The following is a 23678-nucleotide window of genomic DNA, read 5'->3' as shown; positions in this document are numbered from 1 at the left end:
TAATCTCTGTTAGGAGATGTTTAATCTCTGTTAGATGTTTTAATCTCAGTTAGGAGAAGTTTTAATCTCAGTAAGGAGATGTTTTAATCTCTGTTAGGAGATGTTTAATCTATGTTAGATGTTTTAATCTCAGTTAGGAGAAGTTTTAATCTCAGTAAGGAGATGTTTTAATCTCTGTTAGGAGATGTTTAATCTCTGTTAGATATTTTAATCTCAGTTAGGAGATGTTTTAATCTCAGTTAGGAGACATTTTAATCTCAGTTTTAATCTCAGGTAGGAACATAAAGGTAAACTCGTTTAACAAAAAAACAAAACAGTGACCCATAATGCAGTTTGGCTATGAGGGAAGGTGCTGTTTAGACTAAATAATCTACTTCCTGCCGTCTTTCAGCCGGGCTACGAATCCCAACGTGTCGTAAATCTTTCCAAACAATCAGAAAGGGCCTGAAGTCATCTTTTAGTCATGCATCACCTCTATTTTATTCATAGCCACCTCTCAAAGCACTCAAGGCCGCCGTAGAGGTCCATGCTAGTCCAGGAGCTGGTCTGGGTGGTTTAGACCACCAACACGGACTCAGAGGGTTTAAACTCAGGGTTAACTTTCTCCTGAAGCGTCTGTGGTTCAGAGAGAAAGCAGCAGTGACATCATACGGAGGGATTCCCTCCGCTGCGTCTGTTTCCCCGTCTCTGATTGGACGGAATGGATAAGCAGTGAGTTCCACACTAAAACCATTAATAACCTGAAGTCGCTTAACGCCCCCACCTCTGTAATTACCCATCTAACGGAGCCGTCAGCCAATCAGGGGTCAGGATGGCGAGGAGGGGCCGGTTAAGCAGAGTGCTGGTGGTTTTAATGACGGCCGGTTTAATTATAGCCAGACTTCTTCTTCTGCTGCCGCTCTAAACGGTTTGAGCGTCTAATGGTGACGGATCATTTTCAGTTTAAAGAGATCCACGCAGGAGATGAAAGGGATTGTGGGTCAGCGGAGAGTCTGATCCCTAATCGACTAATCCCAGCGGCGATGTGATCCGGTGGCGGTGGGAGGCGACGCCCCGGCTGCCAGAACAGCCGTCGCCGACTCTCCCGTCGCTCCTCGCTGCTCATAAACTCACTGCTGCTCAATGTTTCATCAGGAAGACCTGGTTCGTCCACAGGAGGGATTAAAGATGCAGGAGGGGCCCAGTTAGACCACCACACCGGCACAGCAGGACTACTGCTGGTCTGATCCCGTTTGAGCTGCTCACCCTCACAAACAACTACACAAAGGTTGCACTTCATTCTTAATCCAAGCACTTTCCAAACCTGGAAAACACCACACTAAAACTCAAGGCTTTTCAAGGACTTCCAGCACCTGTATGAGTACATGTCTGCAGGTGAAAGGTCATGCTTGGTTTGGGGAACTTGAAACCTGAACCTAACCGCGGCTGGACAGGAAGTGAATGTGAATTTGCAGCAGCAGAAGAAGAAAGAGGGCGGGACGTCCTGCCGTGTGGACGAGCAGCTGACGGAGATCGGAAGGAACGCCGTCGGGTCGCGGCGGCGGCACTCCGGCTGAGCCGCGTGCTTCACAAAACTCGCCGTCTCTCCGGCCGACAGATGGAGGTGAAGGGGGTTCTGGGAGCAGCAGGCGGCTGCAGCCCGTCGTCCTGTCACTCTAATCCACTCAGGAGACCACGCTCGTCTCTAACTCGCCACCAACACAAACATCACTTCCTGCTCGCCTGATGACCTCAAACGCTAGATATTTGTTTTATTATTTAGAACAAATAATACATGTGAGCCAACAAGGTCTCTGCTGGATTTATGTCTAGACGACCTTATTTGGAGTGTTGATGGAGAAGCTACAATGTTAGCGTAGCCTAGCACCCATCAACCAGACTCCATTCAGAAAACCAGCGTTTTAACAGTAGTTATCTTGTGGTCTTGCAGACAGACCTAACAAAGCATGACTTGACACTTTTTACTGATCACCGTCATGATGGAGTTATTTCAGCATCCTGTTCATCTGGTTATTTATATTAAATCACAGATAACAGAATACTGGGTTTGTGAGTTTTACCGTTTCTGTGTAAAAGTATTGAGCATGAGGACATCTCCGGTTGAGATCTCACATGGAGACGTCTCGGATGCTGTCGCCATGGTAACTGTCAGAATAATCTAGCCACAAAGCGGGGTCGGGACGTTTGATGATGAAGTGGTCCGGGTTCCCGGGGCTGCTGACTGTGCACAGCGGCGGCTGCTGAACGAAGCCTCAGCACGGCGCTCTGATGGGAGACGGGCAGCGAAGGATGCCGAGACAGCAATCTGAGAAAAACGCCCTGAACAACAGGTGAGCGGCGGGCGGGAGGAACGGCCGGGGTGATTTATTTAACAGGAAACCAGGCGCCCCGGTCTCTACGCGAGGCGCCCCGGTCTCTACGCGAGGCGCCCCGGTCTCTACGCGAGGCGCCCCGGTCTCTACGCGAGGCGCCCCGGTCGGGACTCGTTTCCATTTCAACCTCTCAAAGTCTTGGACCTGGTCTCCATTCAGCTACAAGACTGAATTTAAAAGAGAAAAAAAAAATGATTTTCTGAACGTAAAGCGATAAATTTACAACAAAAAGGATAATCTGAGATTAAAAAACTCCCACCAGTATTCACAGCACCGTCTGTTCAAAGTCCACATGTTGATAAATCAGATCCTCAGTATTTCTTTTTCCATTCATTCGTTTCAAACCCACTACATTTGTGAGTTTCTCCTCATGAATACAAGTTATTTATTCATTTTCATGAGTGGCTGTAACGTGACCTCTAAATACACACTAGAGCTACACATGCTTTTATTGTGAAGGCCTGGCTGCTCCTGTACTTCTATTATTGGACACGGCGCTTCCACACACAAAGCTGAGGCCCAGGTGACTGGACGGTGATAAAGCATGTTGCTAGGATACGGGGGTGAGGAAGTGTGAGGAAGTTCATTAAGGGTGAGTGAATGAAGAAGACTGAAGCTCCGCTGAGGCAAACGGATGAGAGCAGACGGACGAAGCGTTTAACTCTCAGATCAACCTCCGCCAGCTGCTACAAAGACTATGCTACAAAGACTCCCTGCTACAAAGACTATGCTACAAAGACTCGCTGCTACAAAGACTCCCTGCTACAAAGACTATGCTACAAAGACTCGCTGCTACAAAGACTCCCTGCTACAAAGACTCCCTGCTACAAAGACTCCCTGCTACAAAGACTCGCTGCTACAAAGACTCGCTGCTACAAAGACTCGCTGCTACAAAGACTCGCTGCTACAAAGACTCCCTGCTACAAAGACTCGCTGCTACAAAGACTCCCTGCTACAAAGACCCGCTGCTACAAAGACTCGCTGCTACAAAGACTCGCTGCTACAAAGACTCCCTGCTACAAAGACCCGCTGCTACAAAGACTCCCTGCTACAAAGACTCGCTGCTACAAAGACTCCCTGCTACAAAGACTCCCTGCTACAAAGACTCGCTGCTACAGAGATTCATTTTTCATGCAGAAATGTTAGAAAATGCCCTCAAATATGGAGATCTTCTTTTCTCTGTTCCATCATATATGTCGTTACATAGAACACACATTTCAAGCACTTTATTCTGGATCCAAGCACTTTTCAAACCTTGAAAACACCACACTAACATTCAAGGATTTGCAGCATTTGCAAGACAGCAACAACGCGGGTTAATTCATGGCTGCTGCATCAGCACTTTCCTCAGACTGGAGATCAGCTGTTTGGCTGCTGGGTGATGAGAAGCCGACTGCAGGAGTCCTGGTTCCAGTCCGAGACCCAAAACCACAACAGATCTGAGACCTATTAGGGACGTGGACTCAAGTCGTCGCTCTTTTTATTTGATATTATTTATTCAATATGGTCGTCCTTCTGCTGCTGTGACTCACTTCCTCCCCCTGGAATCAATAAAACTTTATCTCATCTTTCTTCATGAAAACGGAAACTGGGTTAAAGTCCTGTGTTTGTTTGTGTCAGGTGACCCGTCCAAAGTGCTAGAGGCCACACACACACACGCACGCACGCACACACACACGCACACACGCACACACACACGCGCGTGCACACACACACACGCACACACACCTTCCTGCTACTTCATTAAAGCCGCGGTGCTTCCAGTGATGATTAACACCAGTCCTCCTCCAGAGGACAAAAAGAGGATCTCTCAGGTCCTCAGAGACCCATGAGGATCTGCTGAGTCCTGATCCTGGTACCTGGAGTCACACCTACGTTTGTGGACGGTCTTACAACTTCCTCTAGAGAGTGTCGGACCAATCAGAAGAAGTGTTTACATGATAGAAAATTCAATTAGGGATATTGTCACGAATCTGAGACTTGAACGTGAACATGGTTCTCTATAGAAGTCAGACCTGCAGCATGTAGACCTGCAGCATGTAGACCTGCAGCATGTAGACCTGCAGAGTCTTGGTACCTATTTATCTCCCGTTCCACAGACTGGAGGAGAAAGTTGTTTAAACGTTAGCTTCGGCCTGACAACGCAAAGCCACGTGAGCCTGGAGGGTCCGGTCCTTTACACCAATCTGCTCTGTCAAACTGAGTCCAGCAGAAATCCCTAAACCTTCCCCGGGTATAATCAGCCCTGCAGGAGCCTGTAATGAGCCGTCAGGGATTAGCCTCCGTTTGGTCGGAGGGCTGGGAAAGTCCTGCTTCCATTAACCGGCTTCCATACCACCACAGAGACCACCACTACGGCTCCCTGGGGGTCTTCACCCTGGCACAGCAGGAGGAGGTCTGGAGACGGAGGCTGGGACGGAACCTGGACGGGAGGTCCGGGGACGGAGGTCCGGGGATGGAGGCCTGGGAACAGAGGTCCGGGGATGGAACCTGGATGGAGGCCTGAGGATGGAGGTCCAGGGACGAAGGCTGGGAGGGAACCTGGACGGGATGTCCGGGGTGGGAGGTCCGGGGACGGAGGTCCGGGGGACGGAGGTCCAGGGACAGCCCTCTCCAGAAGGCTCTGGATGGATTCAGAGCAGCGATCACATGACGGCGATGAGGAGACTCTAGAAGGAGTCGGGACCCCGTCACCACATTAAAGCCTCGTTATTGGCATTAAGCAGCTCCAGGATTAGAACTCGAGTATGAACATGACGTTAAACCGGTTTAAACCTCACAAGCATCACAACATCCATGTTTACAGTATTATGGGATGTCATAGACTTCACCCATGCTGGATTCTGGCAACCAGTAGAAGGAAGTGACCGTATTTGGACCGTGGAGGAGCGACGGGTGGATCAGATTTGGCTTCACTCCTCAGACCTGGAGGTTGTCGCCGGGCAGAAAACAGGGTTTTAAACATTCATCTGGTAAATCTTCGTCATGAATGTTTAAACATTCTTCAGTGAAATGTAACCAAAATTGATTACGATGCCAGCAGGTCTACTCATGTGTGTTAGTTCTGTTTACATGCATTTCAGTGACATCACTTCCTGTTGAGCAGGACGGCGACTCCGCGACTCAGCATCACGTCTTAAAAACCCACAGCTGAATGAAACCCACACAGGAAGCAACCAACCTGTCTCCAAAATAAGAGCGAGGATAGTAACCTGATCACTGCAGGTAGATATTTATACACACATACTGTCACAGGAACACAAAACTTTATTTTCTCCTGAATCGATTATCAAAATAGTTTGTGATTGAGTTAATAGCCGACTCATCAACCTGTTCATCTTTCTGACCATCAAACTGCAGCAAAACATTTCATCTGAACCGTGACAACGTAACGTCCTGCTGCGTTAACTTGCAGTATTAGTACACAGTGTGTGTGTACTTCACAGCATCAGTAAATAGGAGGAGAAACTGGCGTTAAGTTGTGACCTTTATAAGGCAACAGCGTTCTGGATATCTTCATCAGGACGACGATGACAAGTAAAAACATTCACTTTGAAAACACAGTAAACGTCTGCTCTAAATAAACCGCCTTTAAGAAAAAAAGGACCCAGCCGTAACCATGGTTACAGATGCTGCCTTTTCAAAAAAGGACTTTGCTACTGGCATTCAATGGAAAATCTTTAAAAAAAAAAAAATCACCATCGCGTCGAAGAAAAAAACAACGATGAAAACTTCGGGGGATTCAAATCAGATTTGTTTTCCCTCCAGAAAGCTGCAAAGCGGCGATCGATGCCGGTGATCGGCTTTGAGGGACTAAACAACGATCACGGGGAGCAGATCTGCAACCGAAACAACTCGTCTACCTCACAAGTTGGTGAAAAGTGTCACGCTGACGCAACGCAGAGCAAGAATCAATCAATCCATTCTTCTTCAAGGGCCAACAAAACAAGCTATCAAGGATGGAGGTGGTCGATTCAGATGTGATGGTGGAGGGAGAGAGAGAGAGAGAGACCTTGATGCTGGATGTGTGAGCAGAGTAAACCTGTATTCACACTCATGAATGCAGTTGTTTCCTAATCATTCTCGATCTGCGTTCCCATCCATCGTCACAACGCCGTCTTATTAAAAACGTTCTTCCACATTCTCAAAGCTCAAACCCTAAAAACTAGACCCCGACGCTTTCTAGTGTGAGATAAGAATAAAAACTTGCATGGCCCGGCCTCGAACCAGCGTGACCATGAAACGACCTCCAGGCTCCGACCTGGCCGGGAGACATCCCCCCCTCGTAATCAGTTATCTAATTATTCTGATAAATACTCTCGTGCAGCTTTAAGTTCAAGGCGAGTTTATTCCGGGGCAGAACGGATGTTGACAGAGTGTGTGTTTTTTGTTTTTTAAAGCTGAGATCATGGTTAAAGCTTCCGAGGACGGAGGACTAATGTTTGGTGGGTCATGTGTGTGCAGAGGAGGGAAAGTAAAAAACGTTTCAGCAGCTGAAGAAGAGGAAGAACAAATCAGTGTGGTGATTAAAAACATCGCGGTGCAGTGCTGACTGGGCTTTCTGCCTCACTCGCTCTCTCTCTCTTTTCCCTGCCACCCCTCCCCCCCTCCAAACCAAAAACAGCATCAAAGCAATCAAAATGGTAATGTTAGGCATGAATGGGGCCCATCCCCCCTCCTCCTCCTCCTCCTCCTCCTGCATGAAACTCTGCAGACTTTTTCCTTTCCATGAAGGGGGGGCACCCCCCTTTTCTCTCTCAAAATGGAAGCTTCCACTACCAAAGTAAAAGAAGAAGAAGAAGAAAACAGTGCAACACAAACAAGGTTCAGATACCAGATTCAAGGCTTAATTTTTTTTTTTAAAACACTCAGCAAGTTTTAATGGCTGCAGCCAATCAAAAGGTCAGAAACTGCATTGATTCAAGTCAATCACACAGTTCAGTTCAGATTTAAAAAAAAAAAAACACACCAGGTGACAAGTGGCTACATGTGTTCATTATTCTGCAAACAAATATTCCACTTTTTGCTCATTTAACTTAGTTCACAGAAGAGCTGTTAAAGTTAAATATCAGCCGAATTTAAAAGCTCTCTTTTATGAGAAATACACGGCGATACGTTGTGACTCGCGTTGTTTTTTTACGCAGAATCTGTTAAATTGAGCGATTTGTTAAGGGAGTCTGGTCGGCAGTGACAGAACTGCAGCTATAAAGTCTTGTTTCCGGAGCAGATGGCCCTCCGAGGACGGGCTTTTTGTTTGGTGACAGGCCGGCGAGCTGTGGGGGTTTTAGACGGGGGGGTTGAACTACCGGAGGTTCGTTGTCACGGTGGGGCCTTCGGACCCCCTTCCCCCGCTGTCAGAGCTGGGACCGACCGGCGGGGCGGCGCTAGCAGCAGCAGCAGCAGCCGGAGCGGGGCGGGGCGGGGAGAGGAGCTGGCCGCGGTGCTGAACACTGCTGCCCGGCTTCCATCTCTCTCTCCCTCAGCATCCACCCGGAGCTGCCGCTACCTGACCTAGCTTCAAAGTTAGCACCGTTCATTAGCTACAAAATATAGTAAAGAAAAGTGAAAGTGAGCGAATCAAATGCACCGCTGCGGTCACGTGACCCCCGAGGAAGAAATAACACCAAGCAGACTTTCAAGTATAAAAGTGACACACGTTTAAAAGCTCCCAACAAAAATCACACGAAACGGGGCGACTTCAAAAAACCGACCAAAACTTAAAAAAAAACGTCCTCGCGAGCCACCGCGTCACTGAGCTAGCTCAGCTAGCCGCGCTACTCGTTAGCCTCCGGTTCTCCCCGTGAAAACACGGCGACCTGCTCAAAATGGACGCTAACATTTTTTAACACAACTTTCGAGATGCCGAGACAAGAAGCGTTCAGCTAGCCGAGCAACACCGTAGAAGCACGGATGGGAGAGAGAAGGGGAGGGGAGGAGGAGGGGGAGGGGGGACTTTTTTTTTTTTTTTTTTACAATCCTCCATGTTTGTTGTGGCTACTTGTACCGGGGAGAGAAGCTTCCTCACCGGCCACAAAAAAGAACCCCAAACCCCGCCGGAGCTCGTACCTGTTTGTCGGTCAGCGCCGTGATCCTCCGCTCGTGTAGCTGTCTCTTAAGCTCTCCATCCTGTAAAAACGGAACAAGTGTAACATAATTATTATTATTTATTTTTTTTATTGACACATAATGAAACTTCACATGTATATTTATATACACACAATCACAGCAAAGTCACGATGAAGATGGGATAAAAGCTGACGGGGGGAGAAGAAGAAAAACGACGTTAAACCGACGCGAAGATTTATGCTGATAAAGTTTTCTCTCACACACTCCCTCGTTCGATTCGCCTCCTAGCTACAAGAGGCTACGTGTGTGTATACATATATAATATATAAATATATATATATATTTACCTGTGGGTCTTGCTTCATCTGTGCAACTAGTTAAGTAAAACGACGGAGGACAAGAATGCGATATAAAAATAAAAAGTGTCTCAAGTTTAGTGAGTCGAAGGGAGGAACAAAGCGGAGCTGGTAGCAGCAGCAGCAGCAGCAGCGACTCTTTGCACCTCATAAATATTCAGGTCGCGTCCGGATCGCCACCACCGCATTATTATTAGCACTCCGAGCTTCTTGTTGCTCGGCGAAGAGAGAAAAACACCCCGATGACAATTAGCTGGAAACAAACTGCCGAAAAAAGTGCACTTGTTAATCTGACTCGGAGGTCGGACGTCGCGTCGAAACGTTATAAGCGACGTCCCTTTCTCCGGAGTGCTAAGCTCTTCTTCTCCGGGGCTTTGCTCCCCGCCTGCCTCCCCGTCCTTGCTCTCACTTCGCCCCGCGACCAAACAGCGTAGAAATAACACGATGTTTTCATTTACCTGATGACATTGGATTTCTACTTTCAACGCCTCTTGCAGGCCCTGTAGTTCCATGTTCCGACCGGAAAAGCACTTTTCTCCCACTTTCGACGCGGCCGAACACGAAGTTTGGGTGAATTGAGAGAGATTTTTTTTTTAAAGCGACAATAACAATTGAAAGAAGGAACTACTCGGGGCCGCAAAGAGCAAGTTCTCGCTTCTTTTTACAGGCTAGGACTCATCACCCACTTTCCGCCCGTCTTCAAAAGTGCTCCAAACCCGGCGGAAAGAGCTCAGGCCCCGGACGGGTCCTCTCCAGATTAGCGGCCGGACGTCGAGGGGTCAGACGGGGGAGCGGGTCGGCTTTTCTTTCGGTAATTTTAAGTTGAAAAACGGGGTCTATATTTTGTCCGAGTCCGCGGCTTGATTTCACTTTGCCTGGGGAAAAGTTGCGCTTCGGCTGTCAATGGTAATTCTGGAGTTCCCGGATGGAGCAGAGAAAGGGAGGCATGCGCAGTAGGCCGTAGGAGCTACAACTACTTCCAAGGAGTATTTATGATAATAAAAACAATAAATGACACATTTATTTATGTAGCACTTTAAAAGCAGATGTGACAAAGTGCCCCACAAGACGATAAAAGCAGATAAATGAAGCAAAAGTTAAAACAATAAAAAATGACAAGTAAATTACTTCTCTAAACTATGTTTTTGTTTTATTTGTGAAACACGTTTTAATTCCAATACGTCATATTTTTTTTATTTTATTGCCTTCTGGTATTTATATTTTATTTCCACTTGAACTTGTTTTGTTGTGATTGTCTGATTTTATTTCATTGCAGTCCTGAAATGTTTGTTTTTTGTTCCCATTTTAGCCGTTTAAATAGCTTTGTTACATTGTTCTGAAAGGTGCTGTATACGTTTGTCATTATATTTTATTAATTTCTAGTACAAAGTCAGGTTTTACACATGTGTCACACAAACATATCAATACTAAACCATATTATTTATTTATAATATACGGGGCCAAAAAAAGAATACAAACCCTATTTCATAGTGTAGAAGACGTACTCAAATCTTGAACTTGGAAAAAAGAAAGATACTAAAAGTTTAAAAATACCCTGTTACGAATGAAGTTCTGTAATCGAAATGTCACTTAAGTAGTAGCATAAAAGTAGCCTATCGCATCAACATTAAAGTTGAATAATGTATATGATATTATTGGATTATAATAATTGATGCATCAGTGTGTTCCTCACTTTAACGTTGCAGCTGGTAAATATGGAGTTCATTTTAATTACTTTATACACTGCCGGGTCATTTAATCTATTATAATAATACACGATCATGTCTTCATTGTTTTTTCATTTATATTAATAATAAAACAGTTTTTGTTCACAAGTTAACAGACCTCTGACAAAACTCCTTCAGATTTTTTTTTTAAATATAGTTTAAGTACTTCTGAAGCTAAAACGTTCAAACATCTAACATTCATGTTCATCACGGGGAAGAAGAGCAAACATGGCAGCAGCAGAGAGACAGACAGGGAGACAGACAGGGGACAGCCAGACAGGCAGAATGTGGGGGATTAGAGAAAAGAAAATATGTTGATTCACATGAAACCACCAATCAAATCTGTCCAGTTGTAGTTTTTTGCCTCTTCAAACACAAAGAGGCCAAATGTGGCAGTTCCTTCCCAGAAATCCAGCCTCTTCTCCCCCATGTCTGTCAGCCTGACCCCCGCCGCCTCCTCCCCTCCTCCTCCCGCCCTCTGCACACAACACGCTCCGCTATTGGTCCGAGCTGCTCGCTCCAGTGCGCGGAGAACCAGTAGGGGCGGGAACAGCGAGCCAATCAGGAGTTGCGACGCTTGACGGGCAGCGCGTGCAACCACTTGGAAGCCGAGGAGAGGGGGGGGGGTCTCTCAGAGGAGGGGGCGGGGCCCGCTATGTGATCGGAGAGTTGATGAAGAGCGAAGATGGCAGTTAGTGATTGAATTTATTGTTCAACTCGACAGAGAACAAGTTCGCCAGTTTCTTAAAAGCGCAGATCAGCGCGGCGGAAGCATAACATGGCGGATAAGAGTGTGTAACTGAGGACACGAGCCGGTGCGTGTGTGTGTGTGTGTAGCAGCACCATGGACAGAGGCAGGAGGGGGGCGGGGGGGGGGGGGGGGCTCCGAGCTGCTGCTTCATGTCGGCGTCCCTCCGCAGCCGGCAGCTACTCTCCATTTTGTTTGGTAATACAGCACCGAGACCCGGGGGGGGGGGGGGGGGGGGGGGGGGTTAGCATCCACAAACACGGGGCCTAACAGCCACATTCAACCCGAGAGGAAAGTTGTGGCTCGGAGTGATGGTGCAGCGTTGACAGAAAGTAGTCCCTCCGCCGCCCCTCCCCCACCCGGACCAGGTCTGCTGCTACATCAGCTGCTACTTTTCATTTCACGGCTCAGCGGTGAAACTCTTCAAGTCCACACACACACACACACACACACACACACGGTTTTATTATCTACTGGCTGCACGTCTGCAGGGCCACAATTAAACATATATATACTGGAGGCCAGTCCAGCCCCCCTCCTGTAACGTCTAATTATTCGGATTATATCTGCTGTCCAATTAGTTCAAGTTATTTATTTTTATCACATGTACAATTACACAGCCGCATGAAAGTCTCCAACAAACAGCCAATGACATTCATTCATGTTCATTTATAACAAAAACATCCACAACATGTTTGTTTGGAGCTGTGCTGATATTTGCTCAATACAAACACAAGGCTACGTTTCCACGACAACGGTCTCCTAAAAGTAATAACCACTTTCCTGTTTATTTGTTTTCTTTTTAATTCCTTTATCTCTCTAATCTCCACCCTTCATGTGTTTGATCATCATCTTGGTATCTTTGCTGTAGAAATAAAGTTGACTGATAAAAGTTGGTTTGATCGCATCCTCAAATAAAAGTATTAAAACAAACATTAAACATTAAACGTTTTATCTCCCGGAATAAAAACCAGGTTCCTGCAGCTCAAACAGACTTCAGATCAGCTGGACGTTAGTTTTATTTTAATAGTGGACCTCGGGCCAGGCCTGGACCGGGCCATCTGTCAACTCTGGCAGGATCCAGTGGAGCCTGGCACCGGTCCCAGTCCTAGACCCGGTCCGGGTCCTGGACCCAGTCCTGGTCCAGGATCTGTACCCGGTCGTCACTCACAGGAAGAGGACCGAGGAATGTTTGGAAAACAAACAGTGCAGCAAACGCATCCTGAGCTTTTATTTTGGTGGTTTAAGAGAGGTGATGGTTGGCTGAGACAGAAGACTCAGAAGAACTGATGTCCCTGAATGCAACACAGCAACATAAAGTGAACTGCCAACAAACAGCCAATTGTATTCTTATATTCATGTTGGTACTGTAGTAAAAGTAATGTAGTACTGTCAGCTTCCTGTAGTAGAAGTACCGTCAGCTTCCTGTAGTAAAAGTATTAAAGACTGATATCTAGAAGGATCCGTCTCCTAAAGGTCATCCAAGGTCAGGCGGTGAGCTGGCAGTGACCAACAACAGCAGGCCTCAGATCAGTGTAGATGCTGCGATGGGCTCTCTATATATACTGTATGTATGTATATATCACACAAACACACACAAACACACATTTCTATATACTTGTACACCTCTGAGGAGTAGTAACGGTAGAAAGTAACAAAGAGATGAACTGGGCTGTTCTCGGAGTAAACAGGAGGTCAGTTGCCACGGTTACGGCGTTAAAAGTCCTGTTTGAGACTTCTGGAGCTGATTGTTGCTCCGCTGAGTCCGTGACCCAGTTCTCTCACTCAGAGCTGCTGCTTCCTTCTCCTCCTCTCCTCCTCCTCTCTTCCTCATCCTCTTCCTCCTCTCCTTCTCCTCCTCCTCCTCCTCCTGAGTGGTGAATCAACAGGAGTACTTGTGTGTTGTTGGGTTTACAGTCGTCGTGGAGATAATAAACATAATAATGTCAGGTTTTACTGCCTTTGTGTCGTTGTTTGAAGAAGATGGGAGAAATTAAAGAGAAGAAAAGACGGAGCTCCACATGCCGACACTCAACCACCATCATCGTCCTCGTCATCATCATCATCGCCAGCAGGACGGGAGAGTCAACATCACATCCCGACAGTTGTTGTGTTGTTTTCAAACATTTCTATGGTTCTATGTAGATCAGCTGGTTCTAACATAACAAACAAAGACGCCATATTAGTTTTAGTTAGCACTCAGCTAACCATGTGCTAACTGTTAGCACTCAGCTAACCATGTGCTAACTGTTAGCACTCAGCTAAACATGTGCTAACAACTGTCACGTAGCACTAAGCTAACCTTCATGATAAAAAAAAAATACACACTCAAAAGCCAGAATGCCAGCTGGGTCCCAGACCTGGTCCAGACCCAGGACCTCAGAAACCCCTCCACCTGCTGCTTACCTTCATGCTGCCTCCTCTCATCGGCTCCTCCTCCTGCTGCTGTGGTGGCGGCCATGTTTGTTACTACCTGGTTACAGCCCAGCCCCCTACTCTTCTCCTTTATAGCCCCGCCCTCTTCCTAGTCTCCTTCATAGCCACGCCCCCAGAAGTTCACTTTACCTAGCAGCTGGAGCTTCTTCAGGTTTCTGGAGCTCTTCAGGTTTCTGGAGCCTCTTCAAGTTTCTGGAGCCTCTTCAGGTTTCTGGAGCCTCTTCAGGTTTCTGGAGCCTCTTCAGGTTTCTGGAGCTCTTCAGGTTTCTGGAGCTTCTTCAGGTTTCTCAAGCCTCTTCAGGTTTCTGGAGCCTCTTCGGGTTTCTGGAGCTTCTTCAGGTTTCTGGACCTTCTTCAGGTTTCTGGAGCTTCTTCAGGTTTCTCGAGCCTATTCAGGTTTCTGGAGCTTCTTCAGGTTTCTGGAGCTTCTTCAGGTTTCTGATGATGTTAAACGTGAACTTCTTCTGAGGATTAAACAGTTGCAGCTGCTGTGTTGATGTTTCGCATGTTTACAGTCCTTCTGACCCAGAAAGCCTCGTCTCTCTTATTTAACAGGAATTCATTAATTATTAATCGCTCTGATTCAATCGGGCTGATTGTTCTTGAGTCCCCTCGGTGTTTGAGGAGAAGCTTCGTACTAAACCAGACTGTAATAAATCTGATGGATGACGTCGTTCATCAGGTGGAGGAGCAGCTGATCTGGGGGGGGGGGGGCTGTTAAAGCTGCTGCATCACGTGAACGAGGAAGTACAGGAATCTGCAGGGCGGCTTGGTTGGAGTGTTTCCCAGCATGCACTGGGACACAGAAGAAAACACATATTTTAAAGTCTTATAATAAATACTTATAATTTGATGTTTTTTTCATATTTAAGTTTATAAAACTTTTATAAAACTTAACTTAATTTTTTTAATTTTGACAGATTAAATATGTTTCTTACATCACGACTCTGGGATTTGAAGTTTGTGTGATTTAAAGAATAAATGTGAATATTAGAAGTGTTTTTTAAATTATTCTTGTTGTTGTTCCCTTTAGTACCGTTCTCCGCCACTAGGGGGCGTCGGGTTGTTTCCCTCACAGTACATGAAACCAGTCCGGGTTCAGTTTCAGGTTTTTTTTTAAAGAGAATCTGAAAAAGAGAAACAGATAATTGAGATTTTAAAGAATGTGCTGTTAAACAGAAACAACATTTGGGCTCATTAAGAACATCAGTTCTGCCTCCTTTTAATTTGCTGCTGCGCTAATTGCCGTCCACACAGACAGTCGACTCGTTCAACCTAATTAGAGCTCCATTTGCAGAAGCCTAATTGACACGTGGATCCGTCTGCCCGGCGGCCAATTAGAGACGAGACGCAGGAAACACACTGACGGCAAGAATGTGACGATTTAATCAGACCTGATAAGTAATTAGAGGGCAGGTCTTATTAACAGAGGCATTGACTTTTATTTTAACAAACAATCAAGTAAATATGTGTCAACGCTGAGACGCACCAAACTCCACTAAAGAGAGGATTTTAACAATTTAATTTATACAGGAAAAGGAAGATGTGGTCAAAACATGAGATGAATAAATGAATCAATCATTCATTCATTCTGTGGTCTCTGAGGGTCTGGTGGTCTCTGAGGGTCTCTGAGGGTCTCTCCTCATTATCAATAACCCCCAATGTCCAACATTGTGTCACGGCTGCTGATCAATAACGTAATCAGAGAGAAGGCGGCTTTAGATCCACTCACAGCTCTGAAGTCTGGTCCAGAACAAACCAGCCCACGAGATCCTGAGGGGCCCGGACCGACTCGCTTTGAGCCCCGCCGGCTGCTCCAGACTTCAGTGGCCCCCCGCTGAGAGGAGGGGGGTGGCACAATGAGCTGGGGCCCCTCTATGTTATCTACACATCAGCAGGAAGGAGCAGCAGATTCACTCGGCAACAGAACGATGCTCTGTGAGCCAATGGGAGCATCAGTACGGTTCATCTTCAGAGGAACATGAATGATATCATATCACAATCCATCCAATTGGTGTTTCACTCAAAACCATGAATATCAACCTCACGAGGGCACTGAAAGGAAACGTCAGAGGATCATCAAAGTCACGGGGGTTCATCCTCTGGGGATCATGTATACCTGTAGCAAATTCCATGGCAATCCATGTACTTTTGTCCATGATATTTCACTTTGAAACCCACGTGTGAACCTCATGGTGGCGCTACAGGAGAAGCCAGAGGATCATTGAACTTATGAGGGTTCATCCAATGGGGATCATGAATATCTGTAGGAAATTCCATGACAATCCATGTAACTGTTGGCGCTGAAGGAAAAGTCAGAATCAACACAAGGGTTCATCCTCTGGGGATTAGTGCAGATTAAATATTCCAGATTAAACTAGATCATCAGGAGTGTTATGTTACTTCCAGTCTTATTCTAAAATAAGCTAGGCTAGGCTAACCATGCGCTAACTTCTTTTTTTTTACACCTCTCTGTAGTTCACACGGTGACCTCTGAACTCTCATTTCAATAACATCCTTATTTTTGAGCTATAAACATAAAACTGTTTGGTCCATGAGAATCTGGAGAGATGTTTTGTAAAAAGCTGCTGTCGGTCGGCGTGGTGCGTTTAAGAGCCGCCTCCTCACAAGCTTCTTCCAGCATGACGCTGGCGCTCTCTCTCTTCCGCTGCCAAGTCTCTCGTTCGCTCCTCGCCAGCTGGTCAAGGGTCTCCTGCCGCTGCCGCCGGCCGCCGCTCACTTCCTACTTTCTCCAGCACCTGTTCCTGTTTGGCAAAGCCGAGCTGGAGACGAGCCATCTGCTGCCCGGCTCTGCCCCCCCCCAGATGCCCCCCGAGTCTCCCCACGCATCCTGACACACTGAAACCAGAGTCTGGCAAACCCAGAAGAACCTCCATCCAGCTGAAGGAGTGACCCCAGATCAGGACTTGTTAAAGCAGGCGAAGAGTTTCTTCCTCTTTACAAACATCTATCTTACAAGTTGTTTATTTGTTTTCCCTTCTTATTTTTCTCTCTTTAAAATCTATTTTATGGATTATGTATATATATATATACATTTTTATTTTTGTATTATTATTATTATTTTAAATAAAATGATGTATATACTGTATGTTGTGCTGTATATTGTACTACAATTTCACATACAAATTTGAATAAAAAATATATATTTTGTGTCTTAAATATAAATACAGCTTGTTTTTGTGGTATTGTATTTGCCAAAATGAGTAATAAAGACAAAACAACCATGAATAAAAATGTTAATAAATTAAAACTGTAATCATGAATAAAAACATACTTTAATAATATTTAGAAAAGCAGACCATATCATATATATTGTTTTTAAACGCTGATGTACTGATTTAAAACGGTTTTTGCTTTATGCAAAAAAAAGTTAGTTACGGACTACAACTCCCGTGCTAAAAAGGTATCGGCGTCTGCTGCGCATGCGCGAGGAGGTGGCACGCGCGAACCCATGCGGATATATACACAGCGCAATGTAAAATGGCGGCGTGAGAGGGGCTCGTTCAAACACAGAGAACCGTCGCCGTGAAGCTGTTAAGCGGACACATCGCGCTGCGTGGAGCCGTTCCAGGATCAGATCCGGATCAGCGGCGCCGGTTGAATCCACATAACCAGAACCGGTACGTTCAAAGTCCTAATCCGGGACTTTAAACCCGCGGGAGCTAACCGTGTAGCATGTTAGCTGCTAGCGTGCGGGCCCGGTTAGCTTCAGAGCCGGCTCAGGACGGGACGTTAGACCTCGGAACGGACCCGTTAAGGAGGCTCCTCGGCGGGGATTATCTCACCCGTTAAGACCGGTTCTGACTGAGACGGTGATTCTGTTTTATAAACGAGCTACGGGAAGAAGCTAACTAGCTAGCTGACCGTTAGCCGACGGGAAGTCTTTACGGTAGAATCCGGTTCACCGGTCAATAAACCGTGATCAATCAATCTGCATCATAAAAGTCATCAATGCAAACTCCACACGGAAGGAACGACGATGCTACCCACTACCCCACCGTGCAGCCCCTATAATATAATAATAATATTATTATTATTATATATATATATATATATATATATATATATATATATATATATATATATATATGTGTGTGTGTGTGTGTGTGTGTGTGTGTGTGTGTGTATATATATATATATGTGTGTATATATATGTGTAAAATTAGACTTATACAGACATTATATTTAACATGTAACTTAATACCAAAGTGTATAAGTCTTGAATTCAAAGTAGTTCAGTCAGCAGAACTTTAAAAACAAATGCCACCTGTCAGTATTGTTGTTGCCATGGTGACGCTAACTAACTCGGATAAATGTTATGATGTATGAAGTACAGTATTTCTAATGAAATACAACAGAAATATTCATCACTTGCCATGTTGTTGTGGTTGTTGGTCTGGTTCTAGTTTTTCGGTGTCGCCGCCGATGAACCGCTGAGTGGGCGTCGGCCTCCTGACTGTTGCTTCCCCTTTTCTGTGCCACAGAGCCACAGGTGTGATGGCGAAGAGGATCGCTGACAAGGAGCTGACGGACAGGAACTGGGATCAGGAGGAGGAGGGCGAGGAGGTGAGGACACAGCGGAGACAACGGGATAAGAATCTGGGGATACAGATAAAGAATACTTTATATTGTTGTATTCCCCCAGTTACATTATTATTTCAGCTCTGAGTGAAAACATGAACGTTGTGTTTATCTCAGGCCGGGACCTTCCTACTGGCCAGCGACGACGTGTTGAAGAGCCGGCCGATCAAGAAGGCCAAACGGCGAAACATCGGCGAGGTGAAACCAGAAACACACATTTAAATCCTCTCCGTTAAACGTGGTGAATCCTGGACGATAACATGAATCTGGTTTCAGGCTGAAGGAAGCGGAAGCTTCAAAGGCTTTAAGGGCTTCTCGTTGACGGCGCCGGCCGCCGGCGGAGCCTCCACCCCGACGGCGTTCTCCGGGTTCGGGAACGGCGGCGGCTTCAAAGGCCTCGGAGGTGTGAGCAACGGGAACAACGCCGCTCCGTCCTTTGGAGGTTTCTCGTCTCCCGCGGCAACGCCGGCAGCACCGGGTGAGAGACGGCTGTCGATACGACCACAGATCGATATGTATTCATATAATACTTGCATACATACATAAATGAGCTAGTGATGATGTTGACGTTATCCCGATTAATGCAAACACAACGTCGTCTGGAGCAGCTGCTTCTTTGCTGGTTCGTCGTCGTGACGTCATGTGACGGGGGCGGAGCTCCGTTGTGGCGATGTCGTTGTTAATGGAGCTGAATCCTCGTCATCCTCACTAACGCGTCTCCCTTCATCAGGTTCAGGTCTGACTTTCAACGGCCCCGCCTCCTCCTCTGACATCACGGCCAAGACGAATGGCTCCGGCCCGGCTGCGAGCTCCTCCTCCTCCAACAAGGAGTACAGCCGGCAGCTGACGGCTCTGAACTGCTCCGTGAGAGACTGGATCACCAAGCACGTCAACGACAACCCTCTGTGTGACCTGAACCCCATCTTCAGGGACTACGAGCGCCACCTGGCCAGCATCGAGCGCAAGTACGGAGCCGGGGCCGCCGGGGGCTCCGAGGAGAAGAAGAAGCCGGCCAACGCCACCCCCCCTCCTCCTGCTCCCTCCTCGTCTTCGCCGGCTCCAGCCGCCGCCGCCGCCTCCTCGTTGTTCTCCTTCGGTAAAACCCCGACGGAGGACTCGGCGCGGGACAAAGGCGTCGGCATCACGTTTAACTTCGGTCAGAAGGTGGACAGCTCGGTCCTCGGGTCCCTGGGGGGCCAAGCCGGCCCCCCCAGCTTCTCCTTCTCCTCCAGCCAGACCTCCGTGTTCGGGGCTCCTGGATCCGCCGCACCGCTGTCCTTCAGCGGGACCAGGACCGAGGACCCCCGGCCTGCAGGTACCAGACCTGAACCCTGAAGCCTGTCCTCCTTTGTATTCTTTATTCTTCAGTAGAAATCATAAACTCATTAGTCGTTCAGATCAGGAATCAATACATCTATTATAATACTTGTTATTATAACGTCTTTGAGTTTGGGATAAACAAGACATTTCTAACGTGGACCAGAAACTGTTCTGATATTTTATTGATCCATCTACAAAGTAATCAATCATCGGCGGTCATTTAACCTGCTTTACTGAATAATCAATACGGCTGTCAGATCAGATGTTCAGATTCTTAAAACGGGATTGTCTGTTTCTACTTTTCCACAGAAAGCCGTTTGTTAATAATCTGCAATGTTTGTGTTTGTCGTAGCGGAGAACGGCGAGGAGGAGTCGGAGGAGCCGCCCAAACCGGAGATCAAAGAGGTGAAAGAGGACGACGCCTTCTACTCCAAGAAGTACGTGAAAACTCAAACGTCACGTTTCCTCGTGAACGGTTTCACGAGCAGGAACGACATTAAAATGATGGGTTCATCGTTTCAATGATTATTAGATTGTTTGTTCCACCAGATTCCATGTAAAAACCAGGAGATTTAAAACCTGGATCTCTATGTATGTATCGGACGCTGACGTTGTGACGTTGGTTGTGTTTCAGATGTAAACTGTTCTACAAGAAGGACTCAGAGTTCAAAGAGAAAGGAGTCGGGACGCTTCACCTCAAACACACCGACGACGGCAAAGTCCAGATGATCATCAGAGCCGACACCAACCTGGGTACCTACACACAGAACCACACACAGGTCCACCTAGAACCACACGCAGAACCACACAGGACCACCTAGAACCACACGCAGAACCACGCAGGACCACCTAGAACCACACAGAACCACACACAGGTCCACCTAGAACCACACAGAACCACACACAGGACCACCTAGAACCACACAGGTCCACCTAGAACCAGACAGAACCACCTAGAACCACACACAGGACCACCTAGAACCACACACAGGACCACCTAGAACCACACACAGGACCACCTAGAACCACACAGGACCACCTAGAACCACACACAGGACCACCTAGAACCCCACACAGGACCACCTAGAACCACACACAGGACCACACAGAACCACGTAGAACCACACAGGACCACCTAGAACCACACACAGGACCACCTAGAACCACACACAGGACCACCTAGAACCACACACAGGACGACCTAGAACCCCACACAGGACCACCTAGAACCACACACAGGACCACACAGAACCACGTAGAACCACACAGGACCACGTAGAACCACACAGAGGACCACCTAGAACCACACAGGACCACCTAGAACCACACACAGAACCACACACAGGACGACCTAGAACCACACACGGGACCACACAGGACCACCTGGGACCACACAGGACCACCTAGAACCACACACAGGACCACACAGAACCACGTAGAACCACACAGGACCACGTAGAACCACACAGAGGACCACCTAGAACCACACACAGAACCACACACAGAACCACATAGAACCACGCAGGACCACCTAGAACCACACAGGACCACCTAGAACCACACACAGAACCACCTAGAACCACAAAGGACCACACAGGACCACCTAGAACCACACAGGACCACCTAGAACCACACACAGAACCACCTAGAACCACACACAGAACCACCTAGAACCACAAAGGACCACACAGGACCACCTAGAACCACACAGGACCACCTAGAACCACACACAGAACCACCTAGAACCACACACAGGACCACACACACACAGAACCACCTAGAACCACACAGGACCACCTAGAACCACACACAGGACCACCTAGAACCACACAGAACCACTTAGAACCACACAGGACCACCTAGAACCACACACAGAACCACCTAGAACCACACAGGACCACCTAGAACCACACAGGACCACCTAGAACCACACTTAGAACCACCTAGAACCACACTTAGAACCACCTAGGACCTCACACAGAACCACCTGACTTTTCCTCGTCAGAAATACGAAACACGTGACTTAATTAAAATCAATGAAACGAGGAGAGTTGAAGGGAAAGGAGACTTAACTCACAGGTCTAGGAGGTAGACTCGCCTAAACCAGGTCCAGGATCAGCAGGTCCCCCTCCTCCAGTTTTTCTTCTTTCATCTCAAACCTGAAGGAATCATTGAAATGTTCATAAATAACTCGGCAGTGGTCAAACGGCTCCACCTGCTGTTCAAACAGACGAACTGCAGCTTCATGTTTACCTGTTAAATCTAACAGCCTGAACACGTAAGGTGATACCAGCAGGGGAGGGTTGTCATGGTAACGCCCTCCAGTCTGAAGCGGTTTCTGGCAGAAAAGACATTTCTGTTTGGATTAAATTAAAGTGACAAATGTTTTATGAAGTAAATGATTCCATAACAACAAAATAAAGCTCACTTTCTATTTTAAGTGTTTGTTGCCGATTCGAACATCTTTAATAATAATCAGTTATATTGATATATGATGGGGGTCTACGTGGAGGGAAGCCCCGCCTCCAATCTGGCACTAAGCCCCGCCTCCTCTCTCTTCCAGGTAACATCCTGCTGAACATCATGGTGGCGGCGTCCATGCCGTGCTCCCGTGTGGGCAAGAACAACGTGATGGTGGTCTGCGTGCCCAACCCGCCGCTCGACGACAAGAACCCCAGCAAGCCCGTCCCCCTCCTTGTCCGGGTCAAGACCGCCGAGGACGCCGACGAGCTCCACAAGACCCTGGAGGAGAAGCGGGGCTGAGACCGCCACCCGGAGCTTTTAGCCGCCTCCTCCTGGTCATCCTCATCACTTCTCCTCTAATTGGTCGTCATACTGTGAACTATTTTTATTTGAGTCCGACGTCGGAAGCAGGTCGTCTACATTCCTCCGGTCCGACGCTGCTGTTTTACTACAACCACGTATTCATTCTACTGTTTTTAATTTCTACGATTCTTCTTCCACCTTCACCCCTTCAAAATAAGAGTCCAGCCCATATTTTTAGGGTTTCACAAATTAAACTCTACAGTTGATGTTTCTGAGCGAACGCGTTGAGGTGTTCGAGTGTGTCTGGAAACTATTTATTGTGGGCGGGGCTTAGCGCTCGCCGAACCACCCGCCTGCCTCACATGAGAGCGGCGGCGGCGTGTTTCTACTTCCTGTCGACGTGGACTGTTTGTTTTTGCCGGCTGTCCTCCGGCCGTCTGAGAACATTTGTAAAGACGTTTATTGGGGAATAAAAGGAAACCTACGACAAACGTCTACCGCTCTTTTATTTCCTGTTTGAGCTTATTAAACCGTTAACGATTCACTTCCTGTTTCTGGGACGCAAGAGTTCAGCTTCCGGCTGATTTGATTGGACGCCAGATTAACAATATTTCACCTTTCTGACGGAACTGAAGCTGTTTAGTTTCTCCAAACAAGCTAGGTAGCAGAACGTTAGCTAGTGTCCTTGAAGTAGCACAAAGCTAACTAACACAAAGGGAACTAGCATTAAGCTAACTAGCATAAATCGAACTTAGCACAAAGGGAACTAGCACTAAGCGAACTAGAACTACGCTAACTAGCATAAAGTGAACTTAGCACAAAGCTAACTAGCAGGATAGGAACTGCTCTGAGCTGGTTCTAGTTCTGGTTCTGGATCAGCAGAACTCCATTCAACGCAACAACGCAGCTCTAAACAGCGACCAGGGGCCGTTCCAGAAAGCAGGTTTAGTTAAACTTAAGTTTGTTAACCCTGAGAGTTTTCCTCTGAGTTCCGCAAAGAGAGGTAACTCAACCTTTAGGTCAGTTACCATAGTAACTGACTGTGAACCTAACCTGCTCGCTCGCAGGTTTGCTTCAACAAACCCTGAGTTTCTCCTACATGTCTCCGCCTTTCTCCGGAATCTGAACCAACTCTGAACAAAAATGCCGTCCTTTCCTCGTCAACCATCGATACGGAAATAAAAGTGATTCTAGCAGCTTTACGTCGGGAGAGGATTTTGATTACTTGGAAGGAAATTACTGTTTTTCCTACCAATCACATATCTAAACAATATTCTCAACATTT

The 23678-nt window shown here is 47.0% G+C and overlaps 2 protein-coding genes across 6 annotated transcripts in view; one reads left to right on the top strand and one right to left on the bottom strand.

Moving 5' to 3' along the window:
- The window catches only part of phf21b (PHD finger protein 21B), a 35454-nt gene extending 25987 nt beyond the window's left edge, over positions 1-9467 (bottom strand). For 3 of the 4 annotated variants that reach the window (XM_084039137.1, XM_084039138.1, XM_084039139.1), the window contains exons 1-2: positions 9253-9467; positions 8439-8498 (exon numbers count right to left, since the gene is read on the bottom strand). In XM_084039137.1, coding sequence (XP_083895263.1) covers positions 8439-8498; positions 9253-9306 — 114 coding nt within the window. In that variant the 5' untranslated portion in view covers positions 9307-9467. Of the gene's footprint in view, positions 1-8438; positions 8499-8785; positions 9196-9252 lie in introns of those variants that run through there. The other variant, XM_084039140.1, reaches the window with a different exon arrangement.
- Positions 9468-17184: 7717 nt separating this feature from the next.
- On the top strand, positions 17185-22907 carry nup50 (nucleoporin 50). Of its 2 annotated transcripts, none has more exons than XM_084039148.1 (8): positions 17185-17346; positions 18211-18292; positions 18425-18505; positions 18584-18785; positions 19038-19622; positions 19980-20064; positions 20262-20380; positions 22191-22907. In XM_084039148.1, exons 2-8 carry the CDS (start codon positions 18224-18226, stop codon positions 22388-22390), a joined length of 1341 nt encoding a protein of 446 aa, XP_083895274.1. In that variant the 5' UTR covers positions 17185-17346; positions 18211-18223; the 3' UTR covers positions 22391-22907. The 2 variants fall into 2 exon arrangements, with proteins under 2 accessions (XP_083895274.1, XP_083895275.1); XM_084039149.1 differs by having other exon boundaries at positions 18133-18292.
- The last annotated feature ends 771 nt before the right edge of the window (positions 22908-23678 follow it).

The sequence above is a fragment of the Eutrigla gurnardus genome, assembly GCF_963514095.1.
Source record: "Eutrigla gurnardus genome assembly, chromosome: 21".
Taxonomy (NCBI): Eukaryota; Metazoa; Chordata; class Actinopteri; order Perciformes; family Triglidae; genus Eutrigla; species Eutrigla gurnardus.
The sequence above is the reverse complement of the archived record's forward strand: the minus strand, read 5'-3'. Positions and strand labels throughout refer to the sequence as shown.